Source organism: Suricata suricatta, chromosome 11 (assembly GCF_006229205.1).
Source record: "Suricata suricatta isolate VVHF042 chromosome 11, meerkat_22Aug2017_6uvM2_HiC, whole genome shotgun sequence".
Taxonomy (NCBI): Eukaryota; Metazoa; Chordata; class Mammalia; order Carnivora; family Herpestidae; genus Suricata; species Suricata suricatta.
Window position 1 is genome coordinate 78,988,794 of NC_043710.1, and position 20,863 is coordinate 79,009,656.

Below are 20,863 nucleotides of genomic sequence, written 5' to 3' on the forward strand. Positions count from 1 at the left end.
TGTCCTCTTTGGAGAAGTGTCTGTTTATGTCTTCTGCCTATTTCTTCACTGGGTTATTTGTTTTTTGGGTATGGAGTTTGGTGAAAATCCTCGAGGAGAAAGTAGGAAACAACCTCCTTGACCTCAACTGCAGCAATTTCCTACTCGACACATCCCCAAAGGCAAGGAAAATGAACGCAAAACTGAACTCTTGGGACTTCATCAAGATAAAAAGCTTCTGCACTGCAAAGGAAACAATCAAGAAAACTAATAGGCAACCGACAGAATGGGAAAAGATATTTGCAAATGACTTTTCAGTTAAAGGGCTAGTATCCAAAATCCTCAAGGAACTCACCAAACTCCACACCCAAAAAACAAATGCCTGGATATTTTAAAAGAAAAATGAATGGATTTATATCCCTTTGGAATTATTTTTCTTTATTTTATTTTGAGAGAGAGTGCACATGTATGCTCAATAGTGGGGGAGGGGCAGAGAGGGAAGGAGACAATTGCAAGCAGGCTACAAGCTGTCAGTCCAGAGCCCAACACAGGGCTCTAACTGACGAACTGTGAGATCATGACCTGAGCCAAAGTCAAGAGTCGGACGCTTAACTGACTGAGCCACCCTGGCATCCATGGAATTATTTTTATTTGAGGGACAAACATCCATTACCCCTTTCCACTTTGTATATTTGAAAGCATTTTAAGAAAATCAGACCAGTTTACTAAAACATATTGATTGTATTGTTGCTATATATTTTTGCTATATACTGAATGAATAAGTTCTGTGAGGAATGGAAGATAAGATAAATAATTTGGCTCCAGGGTCTTTATTCTGTAGTGAAAGGCATAAGACAAACTCATGCAGTTAGCAACCAGTGATCAATAGTAAGTGTCAGAGCTGTAAATTGAGTGATAAATGGAGATGGATATGATGGGGTAGTAGTAGAAGATCATTGCAGTTTGGACACAGAGCCTCACTTTATCTGATCTGTGGTTTTGATGTTACCCACTTCTGGGCAAACATTAAATTGCATTCTAGTGGACTTCACTGTAAACAGGAAGAGCCTGGGTTCCAAAGTCAGAACTCTGTTGAAATTCCAGGCTTGCCACCTGTTAATTGGGTGATTCTGAACAAACAATTTTCAGAGCTCAATATTCTAATTTATAAAAGAAAAATACTCATACCCATCCAGGAATAGTGTTGCAAGAATGGAGATAATGTATATAAAATGTCTCTATTATCAGTAGTGGTGGATAATCCTTACCATGAATACTTGCCATTTACTATTCTGTGCAATTACATTTATCTCACTAGATTCTTAAAACAACTGTTGAGAAGTATTATTCTGCTAAAAATAACAACTTCAATCACATGTCCTATTGATGGAGAAAGTAATGCCATCTCCAGTTCGTAGGCTACATTTTTTTGTATGTAAAATGTTCTTTATAATGTTTGACTTAATCTGACTCTTCAGTGCAGTAGGTAGTGCATCAGTCCTATCTAATGTCTGACCTTAGAAGTTTCTAGATAAAATGTTAGCACTTAGTAGGTATTTAGTGAATGTTATTTCCTTCCATCCCACAAACATCGCGTGAGCAACCTCAGATGATTACTGGGTAAGATAATGAAGCTTGTTTTATTTTGCAGCTGTAGAGAAATAATAAATTTTTATTTTCCCACACTTGTTTACAGACTTTAGAATTTCTTGTCCAAGAACATCTGTTCTGGCCTAGTGCCAAGGAACTTTAAAGGAAGTAGTATGTGTGTATAACAAACTTGAAGATTAAATACACAAGTTTCTGTACTTAAGATGAAGGCAGGAAAAAAGTAACTTAGGTTTAAAATGTCATCAGAGCATTACAGCAGCTTTATTTAAAAATTATTACTCATATTGCTTCATATATTGCTTCTTAAGTAATAAAGTCACTAGAAATATTTTCATCCAGCCACTTTCATCTAATCAGCTCTAAGCCTTTAAGTGTTTTATACTGCATGTAACAGAATTATCAACAAGTATGCTTAAGTATTACAGTGTGAAATGGCCCTAAAACAGAATTGAAGTTTATTACAATAATCCTTCGTGATTACAAAGTATATAGCTATACCCTATAATTTTAAATCTGGAGTTGTTTAAGTATTTTAAAGCTAAATATGACACCAAGGGCACTATTATTACAGAAAACATTCAAATGGCTTATAAAACACTTTTCTCAAGTGGTGCATTTTTACATTACAGTTTCTTGCTTTTAAATATATGGTTATAAAACCAAGCCAGCAATAATATTGTGCATAATTGTTGATAGAAAGATCCAGGTGGTAAGCAGGATGGGAACCTAGATGGAGAAGTTGTAGAGAAAATAGACTCCATTTTCAACCCCCTCAGCCCACTCTGGCATTTGAATGCAGGATAATTGGCTTCCTGGTGTGAAAACTGAAGGTCTTTTACCTTAGTCCCGGAAAAATTGACCTCACACGCATCCCTATTCCTGGTGAAGCAGCAACATATAATTCCTTAAGGAGAATATAGGAGAATAATGTGGTATGCTATGGGAAAGAGTTGCACAGTATTTATAGGGGGGAAAATGAACTCTACTTTAAGGAATTATTTGAGTTCAGATTAGTGGGAAGAGGAAATAACTCCAAGTTCAATGAAGTCTTAGAAAGATGAATGATTAATTCCTTCATTCTTTTGTCAAGTATTTATTGATAGACAACCAATGTCTGGGCCTGTTCTAAGGATTAAGAATATACTAGTAAGGGGCACCTGGGTGACTCAGTTGGTTGAGAATCTAACTCTTTTTTTTTTTTTAATGTTTTGTTTATTTTTGAGAGAGAGAGAGGCAGTGTGAGCAGGGGAAGGTCAGAGAGAGAGGGAGATACAGAATCCTGAAGACAGGCTCCAGGCTCAGAGCTAGCTGTCAGCACAGAGCTTGACGTGGGGCTCGAACCCATGACTGTGAGATCATGACCTGGGCTGAAGTCGGACGCTTAACCGACTGAGCCACCCAGGCGCCCCGAGCATCTGATTATTTATTTCAGCTCATGATCCCAGGTTTGTGGGATCCAGCCCTGCATCAGGCTTGGTGCTGAGTGCAGAATCTACTTGGGATTCATTCTCTCTCTCTCTCTTTCTCTCTCTCTCCCTCTCCCCCTCTCTGCCCCTCTCCTCAGCTCACATGTGCAGTCTCTGTACACAAGTGAGCAGAACATCACATGTTCCTGCTCTACAGAGCTTTAGAGTCTAATGGCAGAAACAAACAATAAATAGAATAAATTCATAAAACTTATCATGTTTTACATAGTGATAATGCTAAGAAAAAATCAAGAAAGAAATAAGAAATATCAAGATAATAGTGTTGAGATGTTAGAAATCTTGGCAGGAAAAGCCATATTATAAAGGTGTCATTTAGGAAAAGATGTGGAGGAAGTGATGATGGAAGTCATGCAGATAACTGAAGGAAAAGTAATCCAGGCTGGAAGAACAGGGTGTACAAATGCCCTGTGGTAGAAGCTCATTCCCTCTGTTCAAGAATCAGCAAGGGGGCAACGTAGCTAGAGCAGAGTGTATAAGGCAGAAGGTAGATGTGAGACCAGATCAGTAATGAGGGGCCAGATCATGTGGGGCCATTGTGTATAGTAATAGCCTCTTCAATTTTTTAAGTCCATTTTGAACTGTTCATACTTTTAATGTTTATTTTTGAGAGAGACAGACAGACAGAGCATGAGCAGGGAAGGGGAAGAGAGAGAGGGAGACACAGAATCCCAAGCAGGCTCCAGGCTCTGAGCTGTCAGCACAGAGCCTGATGCAGAGCTTGAACTCACCAACCATGAGATCATGACTGAGCCAAAGTCAGGTCCTCAAACCCACTGAGCCACCCAGGCACCCCAGCTCTTTGATTTTTACCTGGACTGCAATGGGAAACCAGTGGAAGGTTTTAAACAAAGTGGATGAAATGGCCTGGCTAAAGTTTTGTTAGTAAAGTTTCTGGCAGTTTTGAGAATAAAGGGCAAGGATACAAGTCAGGATATCAGTTGTAGTAACTCAGCCCGTTTCTCTTTGGAATGTAAGATATGTCACTTTTACTGAGATAACTGAAATTCAGATCTAAAGCCACTCTTGAGTTACAGAGGAGTATCAGTGCTGCAAGTAAAGCCGTGTTGCTTGATTCCAAGACCCTTTACCGCAGACCACTCTTGCCCCAAACTAGCCTTTCTCACAGTAGATATTCTAAACTTCCATGGCCTGTAGGGACCCTCAGTTGTGTATCATCGCATCAAAAACTGTACAGACTTAGACACAAACCATTTATTAACCATCTGTAATGTTTGTTTCCTTACATCAGGACCACTTGGTTTTACATGGATTAAACATTATTGTACATATGATAAGGGAAGTAAAACATTTACAATGAGTGTTTCAGAAATGAAATCCAGTGGGAAAATGGTGAGTTTTCTTTTTTTTTTTTAACTGAGTTTATTAGTTAAGTAATGGAAACAGACAAAAAACAAAATCACATTTGCTTGCTTTTTCTAATAAACATGTAGACAATTTTTAAAAATTAAAAAGTCAAACAAGTCTTCTCAAAATTCAGTGATCTTGATGACATGAAAAGAACGGCCAGGATTTTCCTTTGTCTCCTCACGGAATGTGTATAAGCAGTGGAGTTCAATGCAGGGATCCCTCAGGAAACCACAGAGTCCTCCCACATGCCTGGCAGCAGACTTGTTTGTGTCTGGTGGCCCTGTAGAGACTGTTGGTGGCTGGACCAGGCTTAAGGACTCTGCATCGTTCCTCCAGGTGGCCTCTGTGGGAGGCTGCCTTTTGCCCCTGCACGCCACTTCCTCTTTTGAACTGTGTGCTGTTTGCTGAAATGCTGGCCAGCAAAGTTTCTCAGAAGAAATCCATTGATGCCCATTTACTCCAAAAGTAAATTGGTCACTGAATGTCTCGCATGGGCATGGCTAGTGAACAATACAGGACACAGTGTACTTTATATAAGGAAGTGCGACTGCTACAGGGTGCAACACTTTTATTGTATGTAGGGTATAATTTTTGTGAGTTATGATATGAATATGGCAAGTGACTGAACTTAAGAATTAGGTAATTAGGGCCATATCATCTATGAATCCTAGAGCTGAGAGTTATCCTAAAGATTATTTAATCTAGCCTTACTTTAAAAGATTAGAAAATCAAGGTAAGTGACTCACCTGCCCAACCTGTGGTATAGATCATAGCAGAGGTCAATGTTGATCTAACTTAGATATATATTAAAATACATCAACTGAAACTTATTGTGCTTGGGCATTCAGTAGAGTCTAATAATTCAAATGGAGAGACAGACTATAAAGGAGAACATACCAGAGCAAAAGTAACTTTCAGTTCCTACCATCATGAGAAGTTAGATGCTATAATCCTGCGAGTGTGTACTTTAAAGGTTTCATAAGAAAAGATGTTTCCTGAACGTCAGCTTATGTGACAGTCAGCGAGCTGTTAACAAGTAGACCAAGCCAAACTTCTGTTAATAAATAAACCTATGATCTTTGTAACCAAAGATAAGTAGAATTAACCAGACATTAGGTAAATATTTCCCTTAAGGTGACTGGTGTCTCAGGTATATAGAAGAGAATTCTTATGGCTTCCGCGTGTGTTGGATCTTATCCAAAGAGTTATAGTTTCACTAGTAGTGTAGCAATTGATTATCAGCCGAGCAGTCACATGTTGTGTATGAAAGCCATACATTTATAGCGAGTAAATACTAGAAATGTTTTATTTGGTAGCTATCCTGAGACTTTGAGCCAATTATCATTTAATACTATAAGACTCTAAATACACACACACACACGTATGTTCACACATACTTGCATTCGTGTGCGCGCGCACACACACACACACACAGAAACAGTACTAATCTCTTAGCAACGTAGGGCATTTGATTTAGAGCAAGAGTGCTGTATCCTGCCAAGCATTCTCTATATCTAATTGTGATATTAAGGTAACTATGATGTCACACCTTTTGTAAATCTGAAGTCCTAAACAATGTACATTGTAGTGCTGTTTAACATAAGTACATATGTTTAAGATCACTGGACAGGCATGCCACAAAATTCTTTAAGTAAAAATGAGTATATGTGATTAACTTATTCAAAAACAATTTGTAGTTAACATTAGGTAAAAAGTCTGTCTGCAGAGGACAGGATGTGATTATTACCTTTATATATAACTTTTAAGTTAATATTTTTTTAAATTAACATTTTAATGCAAGCAACCTTAGATAGCATATTTAGTATTTTTCAGTTGCCTTTGTCATCACATCAATAATGTGTTCCCCTTCTTCTTTCAGAATGGCCTTGTTACTGGTTCACCAGAAATGTTTAAATTGAAATCTTGTATCCGACGAAAGACAGATTCAATTGACAAACGATTCTGCTTTGACATAGAAGTAGTTGAAAGGTTTGAGGTTTTCTTTTTACTTTATATTTTTAATAAGCTAAATTATTTGTTTCTGTGTTTAGATATAAGTATGAAACAGTATAAAGTGCTTGTTTTTCCATTTTTAAAAACAGTGTGCATGTTTATTTCATTCTTTTATGTATTTAATTCAACAATATATATTGTGTGATACTCTCAAAAAATAAATCAGACACAGAATGCTAGCAAAAAGCAACATCACTTAAGAACTTGGGAATCAACATATATGATAACATTAGGGGATTTGTGGTGGACTTGACTTCCCATCACTATGAATGATCCTGACAACATTGTTCACCATGCCTGGGTAAGCCTTTTTGTGGACTTTTGAAGCCTGGTAGCCTTGCTTCCAAGGAATAATAAGACATAGCTGGGAATCCAATTAGTTTCCTTCAGCCAGTGAAATTCAGTGCCTGCCCTGTGCAGAGCCCTGTTCTGGACATTCTTAGCCTTGGGACATTGGGAGAGAGACGAATGCTGCACATGTGAGTTTATAATCTAGTGGGGATATTTAGCTCTACTTTTTTTCCCCCGGTATCAATACATGAAGAACAGAAACTAAATAAGGATGGGTGTACTTCTTGATCTCTCTTCTATTCCATGATCTATTTTTCTTCCCCTGCATTGCTACCATGCTTTTCTAAGTACTCTAGCTTTGTGTGTATACACTATATAAAATGCTTACTCTATATACTCTTATAAACTATCATTTACATATATGTCACTTATAACTACCTAGTAAAGCAAGGCTCCCATTTTTTATGCTTCTTTAAAATTGTATTAAATATATTTGCCCTGTGTTCTTACATTTTATGGATCTACTCATTAAGTTTCCTTTCATTCCCAAAAAAGTCCTTTGTGATTTTGACTTGGAGTAGCATTGAAGTTATTAATTAATTGAAGGGCAGTTTAACTCTTTTTGAATATTTTACATGTTTTTTAAGAGTTATTCTTGAGTGTCTTCATTTTATTGTGATTTTGAATAGAATTCATTAGTATATATATTTTTCCAAATATTTGAGGCTCCTGTATAGAAAGGCTACTAATCTTTTTAATATATCAATCTATATCTAGCTTAGTTGTTGAGCTCCCTTTTGGTTTTAATAGTTTTGTGGCAGGAACCTCTGGATTTTCTATGTGACAAATACAAACATGCTAGTGATTTTTCTTTATTTCAGCAGCAATTTTAGTTCTGTAACTCTGGGGCATATTGTTAAATTCTTTTGTTTGCTCATCTGTAAAGATAAGGATAGTAATTACCCACCTCAAAGGATTCCTGTGAGGATAAAATGAAATGATAAAGGTAACTTTTATTATATAATGCCTGGCACAAAATAGACAACAAATATTGATTATTATTTTATTATTTCTGTTTATACTGGCTTAGATTTTCTAAGATCAAGTGATCTCAGTCTTCACACATACATTTTTCCTTTTCCTGTCATTCCAATGATTTGTTTTCCTATTTATACAAGGATAATATGCCTTCATCACAGTTGTAAGTCACACTGGTTTTTAATCATGCAACATTTAAATGAAATTTCCTGCTCAATGTATCTCTTCACAGAATCCTTTAATTTCCTGTTCAAAATTATTTCCTGGAGAATTTGCATAGTTAGGTCAATTTTACTATTTCTGGATTTCCTGTATTTTTCTGTCTTACATTGCTTTCCTCCTCCCCTTTGTTCACTCTCTATTGAAGTGCATCCTCAAGTAACTACTTCAGAATGGGTACATGAGTAAAATTGTTTTTAAATGAATTAATTTTAACATGGTGATCATGGAATTAACACTTTGGTTTTAGTGTCTTCCTAATAATTGTCTAGTTATGGTATGAAATTTTTCATATTACTATGTACTCATTGTAATTAATTTTAGTCACTAGATTGTACCACATTGGGGTCATAATCCTAGTGATTCTCATATTATAGAATGTGAGGTTATTCTGAACTTTGGTGAATGTAGCTTTGTCATGCTTTTTGGTTATTTCAGGGGAAATAGTTTGAAACTAGCCTCATTCAGGCAGTCATGCCTAAACCATTGATTTTACTACCTGCAACCATTAGAATTAAAAATGTGTGTGTCTGTGTGTGTCCCCACAGTTATTTTTCTGAAAGGAACCTATCAGTGAGTCTTTTTCTTTTCATTTTTTAAATTCTTTTCTTCTTTTCTTTTTTTCTCTTTTCAATTTTTTCTTTCGTACTTTTTCTTGAAATTTTACCTTTACCTTTAAAAATACAAAAAACTAATAAATGTGTGAAGACATAACAGAAATAAATAAAAATATAAAATATTTATTTTTAATAGGCATGGAATCATCACATTGCAGGCATTCTCAGAAGCTAATCGGAAACTCTGGCTCGAAGCCATGGATGGGAAAGAACCAGTAAGAATTGAGATTTTGTTGTTCTAGGGGCGCCTGAGTGGCTCAGTCAGTTAAGTGTCCAATTTCAGCTTAGTCATGATCTCACAATTCAAGGGTTTGAGCCCTGTGTTGGGCCCTGTGCTGACAACTCAGAACCTGGAGCCTGCTTCCAATTCTGTGTCTCCCTCTTTCTCTCTGTCCTTCCCTGCTTGTGCTCTGTCCCTGTTTCTCAAATAAATAAGAAAATAAAAGTTAAATTTTTAGAATTTATTGTTCTAATTACAAAATACATCTGGAATTTTTATGTCTGGAGTATATATGAAAACATTACTACAGCAAATCAGAAGATGGAGACTCTTACTGTTTTTCTGGTGTTGTCTCACTCACTGGACATAACACCAACTTTCTAATTTGTTTCTCAGGGAAACTTCCAGGACTAATTTAAAATCCTAAAATTACTTTTTAACAAATTACCTACCATGAGCTTGGCTGTGCTGATTTGATTATTTTATTCAGTTAATAATAAGTCCCCACTCTTTGCAAGGCCTGTGTGAGGCTTTATGATCAGTGTGATGAGCAAAGTTTTAGGGGAAGAACTAATCCTGTGGTCGGTATCATTGTTTAAAAGTCTCATTTTGGGGGTGCCTGGGTGGCTCAGTCAGTTGAGCCTCCGGCTTTGGCTTAGGTCACGATCTCATGGTTCATGGGTTTGAGCCCCATGTCAGGCTCTGTGCTGACAGCTAGCTCAGAGCCTGGAGCCTGCTTCAGATTCTGTGTCTCCCTCTCTCTCTGGCCCTCCCCTGCTCGCGCTGTCTCTCTCTGCCTCTCAAAAATAAATAAAAAACATTAAAAAAAGAATTACTTAAAAAAAATAAAAATAAAGTCTCATTTGGTAAAACTGCCTTGTGGCTTGACATTTTCCCTCCCATCTAGATCTTTACTGTTTTAATAGTTATTTTAATATGGCCATGATAATTTACTTAAACTTATTAGGGAGGCTTATGTAAAATGGAATAAATTATCGATCACTGTCTGTTTTCTTTATGAATAGCACTACATTGGATGGTTGGAGGTATAAGCACACAGAGAAAATAGGAGGCCCTATTCTGTCCCTTGAGAACTATCCTTTAGTTGACAATCTGTAAACAACCTTGTGCCAAAGTATCTGTGCAACAACAGAACTATATAAAGTGTGGTCCCTAGGCTTTGAGGCCATCCCTCAAACTGTTACCAGTCCACAATAAAAATGAGTACAGAAATTACGATTAAGCATCTGGAAATTTTTATAGCAATTTGGAGTAGTCATTTTACATCTATTGAGTTTAATTAAAAAAAATTTGGACTCTGCATCTAGTCTTTATAATGTCATGTTTTAATTTTATTATAACTTACAAAAGTATCAGCTAATTACAGATTAAGAATTAAAACAAAAGGACTTGACTCTTTGCCACTAATAGTTGAGAGGTCAACCCTGACCTAAAGAATGTGATAGCTCAAATACAAGTTAAGGTTGTACATGTTAAGAACAAAACACTAAGAAGATAATTTGAGGAAGGAGCAATCTAGTAAAGTCTATCATGAAGTCTTTCCTGAAGAAGGAATACATACTGTGTATCATGTTGGGTAATAGAAGGAGATACATAAATCAGATAGAAAGGGCTAGAACTTTGCCCAGGGCTGGGCACCCATGTTGGAAAGGGTTGGGAAGCAAGGTTGGTGGACAGGGTAGGGAGATGGTGCTGTGGACACACTAGTTCTAAGATCTTGAAATCAAGATACTCCCTTTAAGTATCATTGTATCAATATCACCCTGTTTCGGTGCTGGGTCATTAACTGATCAGAATTCCTTTGTTTTTCAGATTTACACCCTGCCTGCCATTATTAGCAAGAAAGAAGAAAGTAAGTCATTTTAATAATTCTTTAAAATTTTATCATAGTTTTTTTAAATCACAAAAGTATTATGTGATATTAAGAGTTAATTCTGGGAAAATAATAGTAACAATATCATCGATCTGATGGTGAAGCAAATTTAAAACTTCCATTCAAAGAAGTTTCTCAAGTTAAAGGCACTAAACTACTGGTATTTTAATAACCAAAATTAGTTTTTATTTATTTGGTATTTACTTACTTATAGGTATGTACCTTGCTTGATCCCAGGAAGAGATGTAAGCAGTTGCTATTTAGTTTGATTTTTAAAATATTTTTTAATGGCAGTAAACGGCTTATTTATTTTAGTTTCCATGTTCTAGTAACAAGACTGAAGACATGAATACTTTGTCCCCAAGAGTGTGATATTATAAAGACATTGTCCATTAACCAATGGGATATATAGGAAAACTTGTTTTCTCAGTGTAGAATTCTTAGTAGCAGAACATTCTTAATTAAACACATTTTGTGTTTTTCAGTATGTGTTCAATCATCTGCTACCTGCATTCCACCTTTTACCTTTGGTTATTTTAGAATATTTTCATATGTACCTTACGTAGTCAGGTTATTTGACATTTAAAATTAATTTGTATATTTATTTCTAAAATAATGTGTATATCTTCTAAAACAATTTCAAGTTTTATTTAACTCACTTGGCTTTCTCTCATGATGTCTAAATTTATTTTTAAAACAGCCTTAATAATAACCCTGACTTTTAAATTGCTAATAAAATGCAACTGAGAACGTAAAAGTAAAGTAAGAAAAGTAAAGTAAAAACTGGGAAACCACTCATTTGAAAATCATAAACATTAAGTGTATGAAAAGCCTGTTATTTTAACCAAATTAAATACTTTCTAGTGATTAACTTCAGAAATTATCAAAAGAAAAAGCATGATTTATGTTTTTAAGTTTAAAAAACATTTTTTTACATTTATTTATTTTTGAGAGACCAAGAGAGACAGAGTGCAGATTGGGGAGGGGCAGAGAGAGAGGAAGACACAGAATCCGAAGCAGGCTCCAGGCTCTGAGCTGTCAGCACAGAGTCCTACACGGGGCTCTAACCTACGGACTGTGAGATCCTGACCAGAGCTAATGTTGGATGCTTAACCAACTGAGCCACCCAGGCCCGCCTAGCATGATTTAAAAAACCTTTGGTGCTCCACGCTGAATGTGGACCCTGCTCAAGATTCTCTCCCTCTGTCTCTTCGTCTCTCTCTCTCAAAAAATACTCTTAATGTTAGAGACTTAGAAAATTCTTTCCAGTTTTTATTCTTACATTTCTTTATTGCAAATCAAAGAAAGTGATTAGTATAAAATCTTCCATTGCCTGCTTACATCTAATCACAGAAATATTAACCAACAGATAAGTATCGAATGTTCATTCTAAATAGTTACCTAAAAACCAATATGTTGTATATTTGCATTTGAATAGAGTTTGCAATGTGTTTTCTAATAATGGTTTCATTTTTCGTATATATATTTTGTATATATATATTTCATATATATTCTTTCAAATTCAAATGAACTACTCAAGGATGAATTATTGGAAAACAACTTGGTATTGAATAAGGCTCTAAATAGAGACATGGTCAAGTCAGTGAGAATATATTTGAACTATAATGTATTTTTGGGAACTAGAGTTTCTAAAATAACTAGAATATTTGAATAAGGAGTTTGTCACATGTACTTAATCTGTGATGGAATGGGAATATGGCTGCTTCATGCCTTAAAGACTCTTCTAGAAGTCTACTTTCTTTTATCCTTAGCTACCTGACACATCAGTATGCCATCATTTCTAATTGTAAAATGGTTTTTTTTGTTAGTTTGTTTGTTTCTTTGTTTTTTCAGAAAAACTGTCCTAGAGTCCATGTGTTTGAGTCATTTCTCACAATTTGGCTTATGGCATAGTGTTTTAGTATCCTACTTATTAGTTCTCTGAGCAACTTGTGACAGAACCCTGTAGCCTTCTTCATTGTACTTAACACAGGCCTTCCATGCTCAGCACACATTTGCTCTTATTGTTGCTCTGAGTTGCTCTTATTGTTGACTACTCTTGGGGCGCCTGGGTAGCTCAGTTGGTTAATTGTCAGTCTTCAGCCCAGGTCATGATCTCACAGTTCATGGGTTCGAGCGCCACTTTGGGTTCTGTGCTGATGGCTCAGAGCCTAAAGCCTGTTTCAGATTCTGTGTCTCCCTCTCTCTCTGCCCCTCTCTGCTCATGCTCTGTCTCTTTGTGTCTCAAAAATAAATAAAAAAACAATTTTAAAAAAAGGTGTAGACATCTGACTACTCTCAAAAGTGGAATTATGTCAATTTCCATATGGCCCCCAGTTGTTATTTGAGACGAGTACTAGTCTTGATTCATTTGCCACCTTGGGAAGTACATCTTTATAGCTTTAGTAATTCAGATGGATTCTGTTTATCATAAAATGCTCTAGTTATCCTTTGGAAACTCAGTTTTGCATGGGATGTGTTTGTGTTTTTGAACTGATGAGGCTAATAGTGAATGATAATATGGTAAAATATAAAACTCAGGTAAAAATTTTTGTTTTGAATGTCAACCGTTAAAAGTGGTTATAATGTCTGTCCTTTCACTAAAAAGCCTAAAGGTAATAGAGCAAAAACTATCTAACATCCTAAAACAGGGTCATATTGTGAATATACATAGAAGAGATACCATGAAATGAAGAGTAAAACTATTCTGTAACTGTAATGAGACTATTTTTATAAACCTAACATGAAAAAGTCTCAGTACTTTGTGGTTTTCAGACTATGGATCCTGCAAATGTGACTCATATGTAATTCAGTAGAGAAGGAAAGTTTGACTCATCTTAAAAAAAGAAGCATCAAATTAAAAACTAAAGAATTGGTCCACAAATGCTTTTCTGGTTGTAAAAAATGCTTGCTACAGTATTCTTTTCTTGAAATTCTAAGATTTTGGGGGGAATTCATACACTTTGAGAATAGCAATGTCTATTATCAATATTAAACAGATATTATTCAGTTAAGATTAGAACTAAACTGTCCCTCAAGCTATGCCATTTGGGATATTTTGTTAAAGAATAACACACCAATAGTTCTCCATAATTTGTGCCCAACTTTTGAGAAAATGAATTTGTTTTGGTTTTACTAAGTTTTTATTTTAATTCCAGTATAGTTAACATGCAGTGTTATATTACTTTCAAGAGTACAGTATAGTGATTCAACAATTCTATACATTACTCAATACTCAGCATGGTAAATCTTTATTCCTTATCACCTGTTTCACCCATCACCCCCTTCTAGTAACCACCAATTTATTCTCTGTAGTTAAGAGTCTGTTTCTTGGTTTGTCTTTCAGTCTCCTTTGTTTTGTTTCTTAAATTCCACATATGAGTGAAATCATATGATATTTGTCATTCTCTGACTGACATTTCTCTAGACATTATACTTTCTAGCTTCATCTGTGCCACTGCAAATGACAAGATTTCTTTTTGATGTCTGAGTAATATTCCATTGTATGTATATATGCCACATCTTTTTTATTCATTCATGAATCAATGGCTATTTGGGCTGTTTCCATAATTTGGCTATTTAAAATAATGCTACAGTAAGCATATGGGTGCATGTGTCCCTTTAAAGTAGTGTTCTGTGTTTTGGGGGTAAATACCTAGTAGTGTCATTACTAGGTTGGAGGGTAGTTCTGTTTTTTTTTTTTTTAAGTTCTAATTCCAGTCTGGTCAACATACAGTGTTCCATTAGTTTCAGTTGTACAATATAGTGATTCACTAAACCCATACATCATTCAGTGCACTTCATAATCCTCATCACCTGTTTCACCTCCCCTCTGATAACCACCAGTTTTATCTCTGTCGTTAAGAGTCTGTTTCTTCGTTTCTCTCTTAAATTCCACATATGAGTGAAATCATATGGTATTTGTCTTTTTTTTTGACTGACATATTTCACTTAGCATTATACTCTAGCTCCATCCATTTTGTTGCAAATGGTAATATTTCACTCTTTCATATGGTTTAGTTATATTCCATTCTGCATATATACCACATCATCTTCATCCAGTAATCTATCAGTGGACACTGGCTCTTTCCATAGTTTGGCTATTGTAAATAATGCTGCAATAAAGATAGAAGCACATATATCTTTTCAAATTAGTGTTTTTGTATTTCTTTGGGCAAATACCCAGTAGTGTGATTCTTGGGTCATAGGATAGTTCTATTTTTAATTTTTTGAGGAACCTCCATATCATCTCCCACAGTGGCTGTACCAGTTTGTGTTTCCACCAAAGGGCACAAGGTTCCTTTTTGTCCTCATCATAGACAGCTCTTGTTGTTTCTTGTTTTTTTGTTTGTTTGTTTGTTTTGTTTTGTTTTGTTTTGTTTTAGTCATTCTGACAGGGGTGAGATGATCTCTCATTTTGTTTTGATTTGCACTTCCCTCATGATGAGTGATGTTGAATATTTTTACATTTGTCTAGTATCATCTGGGTGTCTTCTTTGTAGAAAGGTCTGTCTCTCTTTTTTCTTTAATTTAATGTTTATTTTATTTTTGAGAGAGAGAGAGTGAGAGCAAGAGTGAGTGAGAGAGAGGGAGAGAGAGAGAGAGGGTGAGTGGGGGACTCATATACAGAATCTGAAACAGGCTCCAGGCTCTGAGATGTCAGCACAGAGCCTGACATGGGATCGATCCCATGAACCTGAGATCATGATCTGAGCTGAAGTCGGAAGATTAACTGACTGAGCCACCCAGGTGCCCCTTTTCTGCATATTTAAAATAATTTTTTTAATGTTGTATTTTTTTTTGAGAGAGAGAGAGACAGCATGAGCAGGGGAGAGTCAGAGATAGGGAGACACAGAATCTGAAGACAGGCTAGCTGTCAGCACAGAGCCAATGCAGGGCTTGAACCCACAAACTCTGAGAGCATGACCGGAGCCAAAGTCAGATGCCTAACTGAGCCACCAGGGCACTCCTTTTCTGCCCATTTTTAATTAGATCATTTGTTTTTGGGTGTTGAATTGTATAAGTTCTTTATATATTTTGGATACTAACCATTATCAAAGATGTAATTTGCAAATATCTCCTCTCATTCAGTAGGATGTTGTTTCCTTTGCACTGCAGAAGCTTTTGGTTTGATGTAGTCCCAGTAGTTTATTTTTGCTTTTATTTTCCTTGCCTCAGAAGACATATCGAGAAAAATGTTGTCACAGCCAATGTTAGAAATATTACTGACTGTGCTCTTTTGTAGGATTTTTGTGGTTTCAGGTCTCACATTTAGGTCCTTATTAATCCATTTTGAATTGATTTTTGTGTATGGTATATGAAAGTGGTCCAGTTTCATTCTTTTTCAAGTAGCAGTTGACTTTTCCCAGCACTATTTGTTTGAAGAGACTCTTTTTCCCATTTATATTCTTCTCTCCTTTTTCAAAGATTAGTTGGGTTTATTTCTGGGCTTCCTATTCTATTCTCTTGATCTGTGTGTCTGTTTTTGTGCCAGTACCATACTGTTTGAAGCAAATTATCTGTAGTGAAAAAACTTTGATGTCCCAAAATCTTCATCTTGGGACTAGTTGTTAAAGAGATAGAAGCAGTTGTCATTTTTCCTCGGCTTGCTTGCTCTGGCATTCTCTGTTGGGATTCTGAGCCTTGTCCCCACTCAAACATGTTTTGTGTTGATGCTTTTTCAGTTGGTCCTTATACCCTAGGTCTGGAGAAAGTGAGAACTGTGAAAGAAAAGTACTAAATTCTCATTCTCTCATGAAGTTCAGTTCAGCAGTATTCCATCTTGCACCTGCTTTGTTCCAGGTATTGTAAAATGGGAAAAAAGAAGTCCTTTCAAATGAGTTCATTTCTGCTAAATGAACATCATGATTTGGTCATATAATAACAGGCACTCAACATTTAGTCCTCATGTACATGCCCACATGTCCTCATGATACTTTCAGATACTTTCAGAATTTCTCCCCAACTCTCAATTTCTACCACTGTGTGTCAGTGACTTTCCCTGTGTGTGCTTAGGGAGCATGTTCTCCCCAGCAATAAAGTAAAGAAATATTAAGCTCATTCTTATCCTAGACAATTGCTATCTGTCATAAGTTTTTTGAGCCTTACACTACTGTGTAAATAGTTTAATTTTGAAAGTTCTCAAACATCCCTGGGTTATATCCTCTTTCTCACCACATCCTCCCTCACACCTGTGATTAAATAATTTTGTTTCTATTATTGAGATCCAGGAGGGGGGTTATAGTTCAAATACTTTTCGTGAATAGATCAGGAAGAAGTAACAGTTTGGGCCAGGGCTATGGAGAGGTAACTGCTTCCTTGAGGGAGAAGAGAAATGGTCCTTGGGTATTGCAAACACCAATATATGCACTGATTTCTTTTTTTCTGTTTTTTTTTCAAGCCATGGATAGTAGGATATTAGTTATCTGTGATAAATTGCTTTTAATCTGAATTGGCAGATGAAAAAAGTGAATTAGAAATTAAAGACAAGCATTGCTTTGTTTTGTCAACCCTGAGAAGGTACTGTAAGGCCAAGTAGATTACATCTGTAAAGACATGCTGGGTTTTTAATTACTAGGAAATTGAAGGTACAAGGACTTTTGCTTTGTTAGATGTATAGAAGACTATTATTTTTCTTTTCCTCATGGTTGTTTGAATTCTGTTGAGATTAATAGCTATTATGCTGCAAAACGGCTTTATGGAAACTTTATTTGGGTTTCAATAAAAGCTTTATCCCTGAATAGTTTCCAGAGGAAAAAAATAATGTTTATACTTAACTTTTGATTGAATATATAAAGTTATTTAAGTTAGCTTGTTTCCTACTTCTACCTTTGAAAGCCAAGTATCATTAATATTATAGGGTTCAATTCCTGGGAATTTGGTGGTAGTTATATTTTGCATATTCTTTTGGCCCTTTCTTTAGCAGGGAGATATGGGATAGGGAGTAGGGGATCTGGGAAGGAGTTGACAAAGTTTTGCTAAGAGCTAAGAGCTAAGTTCTAGCTCTTCCAGAGTGCGTTAGCAAAGGTACTTGCACAAACCACATGCAAACCAATAACTAGTAAACCATCAGTCAGTAAGCATTTCTTGCTCTGAACCAGGCCTGGGGTCCTGATTCAGTGCTCTGTTTCCATTGTTGAAGCAGGAGGACCTTGTCTTTCACTCAAGAGGAATGATGATAAATTATCAACCTTTGATGATGTGATTTGTTTTTGTAAGGACTCTTTCAACTGATACTTCAGTTGAACACTATGGAGTTCCTAATTTTCCTTTAAGCTGTAAAGAATCTGTTTTTGTTCAGTTCCCATTAGCATTGACATTAAATGCAGTAACTTCTTCATGTCTTTAGGAGGTTGGGTGTTTTCCATTACAAAATATATTTTTCTTGACTTCTTCAGAAACACCACACTTTGTGACCGCCTCCTACATCAGGCACTGGGAGACAGAGTATGCTGTTTGACCTCTTCTCCCCAGACCTCAGCAGAATTAGCAGCATCATATTGATTGTTAGTGTCTTCTGGATCATAGCATTTGTCGCTTCCATTCATATTTCATTGGCTAGTGTCTATCACATGGCCAAACTTGTCTTTGAAGGAGCTAAGAAACAATCTGCAGGAGCAGGCAAAGGTATGGGGGAACAGTAATCCCAGCCTATTGCAATCTGTTCAGTTCCAGTGAGAGGAAGTATATGTTCATTGTGACTTACTGAAGTATGATAAAAGTATACAGATATTTTAATATCCAACTTGTCTTTCCAGTGGCTAGCTAGGTTATGGGGCCCAAGTGGTTTATGCCTAATTTACATTTGTTTCAAGAAACAGAGTTTCAAGAAACTGGTCTGGCTCCAAATATTTAAAAATAAGCAATATATTATGCCATTTTGAAAAATAACACTCCTAGTAGACAGTTCCTCAAGCCCCAGTGACTTTAGTCATGCCCAAAGAATGCCTTGTTCATATAATTTATGTATGTAGATATTTATATTTTCTTCCAGCGGCTGCGGCTGCTGCTAATACCCAACACTTCTGTGGCAGTTACTATATTGCAAACATTATTCTAGGAGCTTGCGGATGTTAACATATTTTATCTGTGAACAATCCTGTGACAAAGAAACAAAAATGCATGATTATTTTCTGCCAACACAGTATATTTTTCTGTATTGCTGAATTGATTGATAGTGTTTTAATTATTCACGTCATGTGTAAAGAGCTGAAGCACAAGATCATGCATGCGACACACCCATATAGTGGCACCTGTGGAATGGCCTGGCATTCAGACTGAATGTCTGTAAGATTTCATTCTTTGTGGGAGTTGTGATATTGTTTTATTAGAATAGACTGGGATAGTGTTGCCAAATATCCTGTTATACTTTCAATATAGCCTGGTTATTGCTTATTCTTCTCCAAGTTGATGCCTAAAGAAATTCTGTTTATTACATATATAAGCATAGATATAGATACCACTTGTCTTCATTCACTTAGCCAAGGACAAGTTTTACTGAAAAATTTTTTAAAATGTTTTTCTTTCTTACTTTTTATTGAAAAGTTGAACAATGTGACCTCAAGAACCAAACATTGTAAATGTTAGGAACTTGGAATTTTAATTGATTTTTAAACATGCTAGTGTATCCTTTTTATCTAGGTTTACATTTTTTTGGCTCAGTTTTTGTTGTTAAGAATGAAAATATTTGATTCCTTACCTCTCTATTTACCTGTTTTTTTATGTTTAATAAATATTTTAAAATACCAGAAGGTAGATTCTTATGATTGGCCTTTTGGGTGATTGGAAGCAAAAAAAAATCCCTTCGTACTGTCCTTAAAAAGAGCTTCATGTAGGTAGTGAGCTTTTGTAAGACACTTGTTTAATGACTATTCATTCTTGTATTGTTGAATTAACCCAAAGCATTGACTGAGTTATGTTCATTTGACCTAGGGCCCTGGGGACATAAAAATAAAGGAGCCAGTTCCTGTGGCTAACAATATGTTTTTTATCTAGGGCATTTTAAAATGATTTAATCTATCAATTTTTTTGAAAAGATCTAAAGAACTATATTTTTTAAAATATTGGACACTTTCAAAGTCTAGTGAGTAAAAATGATAATTTCTACCTTCTGTTCTTTTTTTTCTTACTTGAATAGATCTTTCTAAGTATTTTCCAAGGAAAATAGAAACATACCCTCAGACTCTACATTTTAAGAAATTGGGTCATACTGTCTGTTGATTACTTTTTTTTTTTTTGACTGACAAAACATGAGAAAAGTCTTTCCAGTTCAGTACTTCTAGTTTTTTGGGCCATAAATTTCTCAACCTCAAAGGTTTCAGTGGTTTTCTGTCTAGGCTTTCTTAAAAGTTTTTTGCCTATTGTTGGCACCTCTTCTTAAATTTTGATATATATGTATTTATCACTGGATTTGTGTTAAGGTACATGAATGCTTAATCGTTCATCTGTTTTAAATGTTTTTATTATTTATCAAAGTTTACTTATACAAACTCTGCTTATAATATAGTTAACATTCAGTGTTATATTAGTTTCAGGTGTACAATATGGTGATTCAACATTTCCATATATTAATCAGTGTTCATCAAGATAAGTGTACTCTTAAACTCTTTCACCTATTTCCCCCAGCTCCTTACCCACCTCCCCTCTGGTAACCACTGGATTGTTCTCTATAGTTAAAAGTCAGTTTTTTGGGTTAGTTCTCTCTCTCTCTCTCTCTCTCTCTCTCTCTCTCTCTCTCTCTCTCTCTTTCTCTCTTTTTATCCTCTGCTGCTTTGTTTGCTTCTTAAATTCTACATGTTAGTGAAACCATGTGGTATCTGTCTTTCCCTGACTGGCTTATTTTGCATAACATTATACTCTTTAGCTCCATCCATGCAATCTTGCAAATCTTGTAAATGCAAGATTTCACTATTTTTTAGGGCTGAATAATATTTCATTGTACATATATACTATGTCTTCCATTTTCTTTTAATGAGTATGTGAATTTATTTCTTGAAAAAATATATATTTTATTAAGGTTTTTTTTCTAGTATAGTTAACATACAGTGTTCTCTTAGTTTCAAATGTACAACATAGTGATTCAGCAATACTATACATTACTCAGTGCTCCTCATGAGAAGTGTACTGT

At 35.6% G+C, this 20,863-nt stretch overlaps 1 protein-coding gene across 1 annotated transcript in view; it reads left to right on the top strand.

The window, feature by feature from the left end:
- Window positions 1–20,863, top strand: part of ARHGAP42 (Rho GTPase activating protein 42) — a 276,802-nt gene that overhangs the window by 221,914 nt on the left and 34,025 nt on the right. The window contains exons 9-12 of the mRNA XM_029957571.1: window positions 4,327–4,427; window positions 6,325–6,434; window positions 8,760–8,838; window positions 10,677–10,716. Coding sequence (XP_029813431.1) covers window positions 4,327–4,427; window positions 6,325–6,434; window positions 8,760–8,838; window positions 10,677–10,716 — 330 coding nt within the window. The remainder of the gene's footprint in view (window positions 1–4,326; window positions 4,428–6,324; window positions 6,435–8,759; window positions 8,839–10,676; window positions 10,717–20,863) is intronic.